Source organism: Pinus tabuliformis, chromosome X, assembly GCF_031772625.1.
Source record: "Pinus tabuliformis cultivar Carrire ecotype Pingquan chromosome X, CPIR1, whole genome shotgun sequence".
In the NCBI taxonomy this organism is placed as follows: Eukaryota; Viridiplantae; Streptophyta; class Pinopsida; order Pinales; family Pinaceae; genus Pinus; species Pinus tabuliformis.
Window position 1 is genome coordinate 1428415022 of NC_142308.1, and position 9679 is coordinate 1428424700.

General features: G+C 34.5%; 1 protein-coding gene across 1 annotated transcript; it reads right to left on the minus strand.

Annotated features, from left to right (window-relative positions):
* Positions 1 to 4052: 4052 nt before the first annotated feature.
* Positions 4053 to 5519, minus strand: LOC149145392 (protein GLUTAMINE DUMPER 1-like). The gene is made up of 2 exons (XM_089450200.1): positions 5152 to 5519; positions 4053 to 4622 (listed from the first exon to the last, which is right to left on the minus strand). Exons 1-2 carry the CDS (start codon positions 5182 to 5184, stop codon positions 4278 to 4280), a joined length of 378 nt encoding a protein of 125 aa, XP_089306326.1. The 5' UTR covers positions 5185 to 5519; the 3' UTR covers positions 4053 to 4277.
* Between the last annotated feature and the right edge of the window lie 4160 nt (positions 5520 to 9679).

The window sequence follows — 9679 nt, forward strand, 5'->3', positions numbered from 1 at the left end:
CAAAAGAATTTATTTATAAAGAACATAAGGTGCATGAATAATTTCTTTTCACGAAATATAAGCGAGGTAAACATACTTATCTTTACCACAATTTATGTATTATGATTATGTAAATAAATATTAAAAACTAATTTTTGTTTCTGCGATGCCGGGAAATTAATTAAGAATGGTTTAAAACATAAGGAAATCAATTCAATGAAGAATTACTAACAAGAAAACCATCGAGTCCATGCCAAAGAAAACAATTAATGTAAGTTTTCAACTATTAGCAAGAAACAAAAACTCTTTTCCGAGATAATTTTACAAATCAATTTTTGTTTTCACTTAACTAAGTAGTAAAGGGACAATTATTCGAAAAATTATTAAACTTATTTTATGAAAACTTTGATTATTCATTCAAAAGAGTGGGAAGCCTAGTGGCTCTAAGAGAAAAAGGTTTGTTCTTAATGCCCTGACTACATCTTACACATAGGGCGGATAATGATATTTTTTAATGTTTGATTCTACAATATGAATATAGTATTTCAATAATTCTCTTTCATTTCTAGTGTTTGAGCATGTGTTATTCTTTACGGGTGGCTTAAGTGATTTACTTGATCAATTATTTTAAATTGTTTTTCAATTGTTTCTTACGTCCTCTCATCTATAAATAAATTTTTTTTCTCGTTAAGACTATGCTATTCTATTATATACATAAATAAGAAAACAGTTATAGTCATAGGGTCATACTGGACTGAAAGTAATCAGAAAAAGCAGCCCACGCAGGGGCACCGCCACTGAGACAAATCACCCGCGCAGGGGCGTTAAACCACTGAGGTGCTGTAAGAGCAAAAATTGACATCCCACGCAGGGGCTCAAAAAAGAAAAAAGAGACCTTCATTAGGATCCCTCGCAGGGGCATTGAAAAACATTGAACAAGATTTCTTTCGAACCAAACAGAAACATCAAAAACATACAGTAAGCCATTGTAGCAAACATAGAAAATCATGGGAGAACCTGAGCAGCGTCTGAATAGGTGATGCTGAGCGAACGGACGACTATTCGTCCGGCTCCTCCTCGATGATCCTGCGCCAACCACATCCTTCCGGGAGAGAGTCCCATGCTGTCTTGTCCCTCGCTGGAGAAGGCGCTGCCTGAGTCGGAGGTGGAATGACAGCATGCTCTGGGCCAACCTCTGGCGAACCCTCAACATCCCTAGAGCTTCCTGCCTGGTGCATCTTCGTGCTGGGTTGTTCCTCGCCCTCATCCTTCGGTTCTTCAAGGAAAAGGACCGAGACATGGGCGTTGATGCGAGAATTTCCCTGGGAACTGCTGAAGGAGAAGACGACAGTGCCAAACGCAGGTAGTGGAGCCGAGTCCGAATCTGGACTGCTGGAGTCCAGGAAATGGCTCGATTGGATGGGATGGGCTTCTGCAACTTGATGGCAGAGACATCGACAACAGCGGGATTGGGGAGTTGCAACTGAGGGACGAGAAGACCCGCCTCTGCTAGATCCTCGATGGCTGAGAAGGCGCTGTCGAGGCCTGACCATATTTCCACAGATAGCAGGGGGAAGAAACAGAGCAGGATAGGAGGAATTGGGGAGATTGAAACGCCCTTCACCCACCCTTGCAGACCTGAAGCCGCAGTCAATTGACAGAGGGGCGACGTGAGCACTAGCTCTGTGAACCATCGACCAGGCAGATGCGCACTCCCTAAACCATAAACCCAATTCCGGATTCTGAGCTCGACCCAACACATTACATTCCATCCCCTCACCATTCTTATGCTCCTCCGCTGCTCCTCGAACTCTGCATGCCATAACTGCACTCTGAATTCGCACTTGAACCCCGGACAGTGCAATGAATTGCCGTCCCTGATCGCACCTGAACCCACGCTTAAGATCCATGGCGGCGGATCGCAGTTAATGCTTGTCTTAGGCTTGGGGCCGCACATGGTTTCCATGTGGCGCCTCGTTTTCAACCGTCGTGTCACCCGCATCCGGGGATCTCATCTATAAATATTATTAGAGGTAGATGGATTGAATGATTTACATGATTTGTTGTCCTTGGAAATTTTAAATTCTTGTTGTTGTTTCTTTATTACAAAAATTTATGTAAACATTATCTAGAACAATCGTATGTTGTTTTTCTCTTTTTATCATTTAATCTTTCCATTTATTTTATATGCTTGCATCTTAAATTTGTTAGCAGGGTAATAATAGACATGATCAATATGGTTCTATTGCATTATGTAGAGGATTTTTTATATTTTGATATTCATATTATCAGAGGATGGTCATCATGTTGGCACTTATCCTTTTGTAAAGAGAATGAAGGGTAATATTACATGATATGATATTGTATCATGCTTTGCACTATGATAAGTTACTAATAAAGGAGGTATACTCATAGCTAATCTTTATTTATATTTATTTTTATAGTTGATTATATATTTTCTTTAATTTTAAGTTTTATGGAATATTATTTCATTATTGTATAATTAAGGTTTCAAATTGATATCATTACTACATTTTGTATGTAAGTCTCTCCCACCTATAACTTCACCTTTTACACTCCTTTTTCTGTTATATGTATTCAGGTCATATATATTTTCTTACCAGAATAAACTTTATAGTGTTATAGGAGAAATACCGTTGGGGCAAAGGAAGAGAAGACACTAGACAAATGTATTTTTTCATTTTTCCTCAGTCAGGAAGGACAATCTGACAACCAACAAGTAGCAACTTTTCTTTTATATTATAGTTTCCATCAAAATTATGTATCTAATTCGTATATAATGATTTAGGCTATACTTACAAAATGATATGATGGTTGATTTTAAACACTAAACATTTATTTGAAATATTTAATAGATCAATATCATAATTTTTATTTGAAATTTCTACAAATTTAATAACCATAAGGAGGTTTATGTCATAATTATATAGACTACAAAATTCTCTTCTCTTATTCATTACCCAATATACCAAATATTAAATCACAAATAATAAATGTATTGAATCACAAATAAATATATTAGAAAGTTAATGTCCATAATATTTATATGAGATACTCACAATGTCAATACGCACAATGTTCTATAGTATTTTTTTGAGATACTCACCAAGTGAATAAGCACAATATTTACAAAATTATGTAACAATGGTTTAGAATGAATCTTTTTGCTTTTTATTAATTATTTAATAAATGTAATATTAAATCACAAAAATATATTAATTAATAAATTTAATATTGTAAAATAGAAAAAAAATATTTATAATATATGTTACAATTGTTTAGAATGAGAAATTATTTTTTATTAATAATTTAATAAACATAATATTAAATCATAAAAATATATCATTATTAATACATTTAATATTGTAAATTAAAAAAAAAATATTAAAAAAAAATTATTATAATAAAAAAATTATAATGTAATTAAATTTATTTTTAATTTTGATTTATTAGATAAAATATATAATTAAATTTTTAATATAAATTTTTAAATATTATATATTTCTTATCTTTCTACAAATTTAAAATAAAAGTAAGTCTATATTGAAATATAATAATTCAAATTAAATGAAAAAATATTAAATTAATATTACAATAAATTAGAACTATTAATCAATCATATTATTAGAAAAACAGATAGCATGTAACTTATCAACTTTTTTCGTTTAATTTTACTCTAATATAAAGGTTTATAAAATAAATAGCTCAAAGAAATAATAATGTATTTTGTTTTTAATTAATTCTCAATTTTAAAAAACTTTTCCAAATAATTTTGTAATCAAATTCTTTTAGTCACTATAAATTTTCAGGATTGTTTTATTTTTAATATTTTTTATATTGTTCAAATTAAATTAATGTTCTTCCCTTACTTTTAGTTAATTGAATTAAAATCAATTTTATAAGATTCAATTCTTATATTTAATTTGATATAGTTCAACTCCTATATATTTTTAATATACGAGGAATATATTTTAACGGTGACTGATATGTACTCATCCATGCTATAATAGAAATCATGTTTTACATGCGATCAGGAATGATTAATACTCAGAACTTTATTTGAACAGGGTGTTAGGTACAAGGTACGAAAATGAACATGGTGTAGACAAGTTTACATAAACATTGAAGTCCGTTCCTGAAGAATTTCAAGAAACGAACCCACCACTTAGTGATAACACCCACATACAGAAGCCAAAGAGTGGTGTGCAAGTGATAACACCTACATACAGAAGCCAAAGAGTGGTGTGCAAGAACAACATATATAGTACTCACATTACTCAAACCAGAGACGTTGGCATGGCCAGAAAAGTTGGTCTTTCCTCTCCAGCCATTATAACAATGACTCTCTCCTCCTTATCGTCGCCGTTCCAGAGTCCAATCACTTCGTTACGCTCAGCGGAACCCCTGGCATGGACTTGGTTTCCACCTTCGAGAAAGTCGGATGGTACGAGACACCAATAACTCCACAAAATAAATAACAGCGCTAATAGTGTGGCCCCTAATATGGCTACCAATGCACCCACCAAATATGGAACTGGCGCTTGCCACGCCGGATCAATGGCTGCATCGTTGACGCTGCTATTACTCCTTGAACTTGCCACAGCCATATCTGTAAGTAAAGCCTGTACGAAACAAGAAACCATTACAATTTCTATATTTGAGAACCACACCTACATACATATATATAAGCTGGGTACATACATATATATAAGCTGGTTAACCGTCTCTTGAGTCTTTTCTAAAACTGATTCCGGTTGGTTAAGAGCTAGACTTCTTTTCTGGTAATAGTTTCGGGTAATAGTTAACAGCTTAGGACCCAAAACTATTTGGCAATAGGGAAAGTCTGCTCTTCTATATACCGTTAATGTTTTATTTTAGATAGTTATTCAAGATGGTGTGGTTTCCAGATAAATCAGCCAATATTTATAAATATGAGCCAGATATAATTTTCCTCATAACTAACTGAACTATAATAATTTTTTCCAATAAATAAAAATACCTCAAATACCTCGTCATACCTGAATATCTATATATGGGGTATCAAGGTGTTATAAAACAATGAGAAAGTGATATTAGATATCTAAACTTTGCTTGGGTGATTAAATTTCAGAAAATTTTCGAACACAGAGAAAGGGAGAACGATTTACTAACCTGTCCGATCACTGCCAAAAATGTTGGATCCATTTCACATTCAGAACTATAGCTGACAGATAAGTTGAATCAAAAGCTTATCTAACAGAGTCCGCTTCGGTAGAAGTTATGGTGAAATCAAAGCGAAAAAAGTTATTTTGCACTCATGACGCTGCGAAGCCTGCGCAAGAGCCAGAAGTGTGATAGAAGTTTGTTACTCGGTACTGTGTGAATGAATAGCAGTGATGTCTTGTGGCCGTCATCACAAATTCATGAGGATCGTCTTTTCTATACTTTTGTGGTCCCCCTATTTGAAATCTCAGAAATTAAGAAAAGGAAGCGGGAATAATCATCGATATGATTGGATTACACCATACAGAATATTTCCCCGAGGCAGTTGCGCGCATCTATATATATAAGTTGTTTAAGCATTTACTGGACCTGGGAGTTTTAGTCATGCAATGTGTAGCAATCGAAGTGATTTAAGTGCATTTACTGGAGCTGGGAGTTTTAGTTATGCAACGTGTAGAAATCAAAGTAGTTTTCCATGACATAAGTACATATATATAAATGAAAATAAATAAAAAATTATAAATAAAATTCAAAACTTGTATTTTATCCACGCAATTTTATCTGAAATTAATTTCTTTTAGAATGAACATCTTACCAAAAAAATCACCATATTCGAAATGGAAAAAGAATATATATATATAGTCACTCTATACGGAAGTTCATGCTTTTCCTGGGAGTTGGTCCGACTAGTCGTTTCGAGACAAGTGAGAGGCAATGAGATAGCGTGTGGAATCAACTATGTCATGTCACGGGAAATAGTAACGGGCATTTTGTATTGTGACTGGTCTTTGACATTTCCACGTTCGTACGAGGCAAAGAGATAGCGTGTGGAATCAACTATTTCATGTCACGGGAAATAGTAATGGGCATGTTGTATTGTGACTGGTCTTTGAGATTTCCACGTTCATATAGAATGAGAGGCAATGAGATAGCGTGTGGAATCAACTATTTCATGTAACGGGAAATACTAACGGGCATGTTTTATTGTGACACATTTCCACGTTCATATAGAACTTTACACACTAGGCACTCATATAATATTATGGTTGAAGATGCTGTGAATAGTTTTGTGCCCTGTCCATTGAACTTCACACATAAGACTTGCATTGGTATTTTTTGCTGAGATTTTAGATTTCCAGCTTTCTTTAGATGATTGGCTGTCATGCCAGTAGAGAATTAAATCATGGTCAGGATGGGATTTTAGATTTCCAGCTTTCTTTGTATGATTGGCTGTCATGCCATTAGAGAATTAAATCATGGTCAGGATATGCTCAGGTTATGGAGCATCAATGGCTATTTTTTCTAAGGACTCAGTATATTCTGAATGTATTCGAACTTAGAGTATATCTACACTCTTTTTATTAAATTGTATACCTAACCCATTTTCAATACATGTAAGCATGCAAATTAAAAATATAGGTTTAGGATGGAAATATAAGATGGGCTACTAAGAGGCCTATACCCTAATCATATATTAGTAATGATAATTTTTTTCAATTAACTACCTCTATCTTTTTTTAGAGTAAAGAAAAATTATACCAAGACTACAATAAGATGTCACTACACCAAACTCTAGATTTCTAGTGTAATCACCATAATTTTGGTCTTCTACAAACACCAAACTACAACCTCGAATTTATGTCCCCAAAATTCAGCATGTGGTAACATTCATGTTGCCTCTAAATATTCTCAAAAGGTAAAGAGCTACTGGTCCATAGATCTTGCCCTTAGATATCTCAGACTATGTGTGGAAAAATGTACATGAATTGTCAAGATGTAAAGAAAACATATACTACTCATCTCATCAAGTGAGATAGAAAATGAATAGTTGAAAGTTACAAACTCTGTAAACAACTCTTAAGACCCTGTGTCAACTAAAAGATCCTGCTCCTAGCTTCTTGATGCAATCTTCCGCATAGAAACACAACCAAACAACATAATGTTTTCACCTCTGCAGACTGTAGGTCGACATGTGCAAGCAATAATCAAATCCACATACATATAAAAAGAAATGAAATATGTGGGAGAACTCACAAATTATTTCAAGAATACTATAAATACATTATACCTCAACATATAGATGTACACCTTCTCAATCCTTGCCATGACTCTTCCCTTGACTAACTGAAAGATTAGGGTGACCTCACATGCAAAGGATGCCCTAATAGAATCCATAGGCATAATTGGGCCATACTCTCTAAATCCTCTCTCCCTCTTGATAGGGTCTCTCTCTCTCTCTCTCTCTCTCTCTCTCTCTCTCTCTCTCTCTTTATATATATATAGGTATAGGAGGATGTATCTATACAATAGAGTCATGAGATATTAAGGAACTTCTGCAATAATTGACCCTCATTCAACTAATGAACAATTAAGCTCAACCAATCTCTTTTGGATTGACCTATTCTTGAAAGTTCACCTCCATTGCGCTCATGTGAAAGGCGAGTAGGGTTTCTTGGTGCTAGGCTAGCCCACTACAAGGTAGCGATGAGCGTCAAGATGGCAAGCTTGTGAGAGCAATAGGATACAAAAAATGTATATTTAAGAAAGGATAAGGATGCATTCAAGTTAACAAATGAGAGGATAGGACTAGGGTTTCTCTCCATGACATAAACTTAGAAACATTTAAGATAACATATACCCCTTAATGCATGAGGTCCAAAGAGAAACCAATGGCTAAAATGCATTACAATAGCATGTGGAAAAATGTGAGTGAGTTAATACTGAAGGACTGGATTAGAGTCATACCGATACCCACGTCTAAATCATAAAATGATCATCCTCGAGGTGGACATACTATTGCTTGGCATAAAGAGAAATTGAACATGACTTCCAACCATACAATGTGGATCCATAACAAAAAATGCTAGTACATGGCCATAAGGCATAGACAATGGATCTATGTTAAATTTTATGGTATGTTCTATGCTTGCAACAATTACTTCAATGTCTTGTTAGCCCAATAACAACTTTACCTTAGATTCCAATAGAAATCACATTAAAACTTCAGTATCATTTACGTTAGATCATCATTAACAATAATTGCAAATAACACATCAAGAAAAGGTACAAGAAGATATGAGATGACAAGTAAATTATGTAAAATGAATAGTTTCAAGTGAATTTTATATTCAAGATTCCCTAGAGACATGCCTAATTGTAAATTGGATCACGTATCTTTGTAAATTAAATTCTTGTAAGTTTGCACATTTACTTTTTTCCCATATTTGTTATAGTGTTGAAGAACAGGTAAATAATGGTGGAAAGTAACTCCTAGTAAGTATATTATTTGTGTGTGTATGAGCTATTTTCAATAAATGGTCATGTCCTTAGAGGCATGGGTCTTCAATATTGACTATTAGTTAATTATTCACTATATATATATCTATATATAATGCATCTAAGAAGGGGAATTACCCCCTAGTTGCACTCTTTAACACTCACCCTCATCTACGAAGGGGTTCCAGCGATTAAAATTCACCCATCGCTATGCTATCATGTCCATTCTGTGTCATTTCTGTAACTTGTCTCATCCCTACTAAGCTTGAACCTTAATGATCAAATTGTTAAACATTATGCAACCTGGTCATAGGGAATACACTAGTACCTAACATATTTGTTGGTAGTATTAATTAACCCTAACCACTTTTCCCAACACCTTGTTTAAGTGAGAGGTACTTTGCAAGATTCCAAGACCACAAGGGTATGATGTATGTTTCGGTTTCCACAAGCGAAGGTAAACCACTCTTAGTGTGTTCATATAGCTCCAAGAAGTACCTCAGCACCCGATGAGCTCTGAGAGCTCAATTTCCAACTCAATTGGGACCCTCATGGGAGAGTCTTTCGACAACTCGAACTCTCTCTCTGAAGGCTAAGACTTGTCCTTTCATAAATGCTTTGCAAGGATGTTAGCAACTTTTCCATTTTTCATAATGTGTTGGAGCCTCATTGCTCCCTATTGTACCATATCTCAGATAAAATGGTACCTAATATGAATATGATTAGATTAGTCATGGAGCATAGGATTCTCTAAAAGGTGTGCCCACTTTGATTACTACAATAAACGATGGTAGTATCTAACACATTCTCAGATAACTCACTGAGGAGCTTCCTCAACCAAATGGCTTCACATCAAGCCATACTAGTTGTAATACATTCAGTCTCAACGATGCTTAGTGCAAAAAAGAAAAACCCTTGGCTCATCCATGAGATGGAAATAAATCCCAAAGAGAAATAACATCCAAATGTTCTTTTTCTATCCACCACATTACCAACCCAATTGGTATCAATAAATCCATGTAATTTGAGATCCTTGTCATTATAACTCAGTCTAGGGTTGATAGTACCATGAAGATATCTTAGAAGATTCTTTGCAGTAAACCAATGCATATGATGAAGCTCGACCATAAATTGACTCAATGTATTAACAACAAGGCATAAGTTCGATCGTGTGTTCACCAAGAACATCAATGCTTCCATA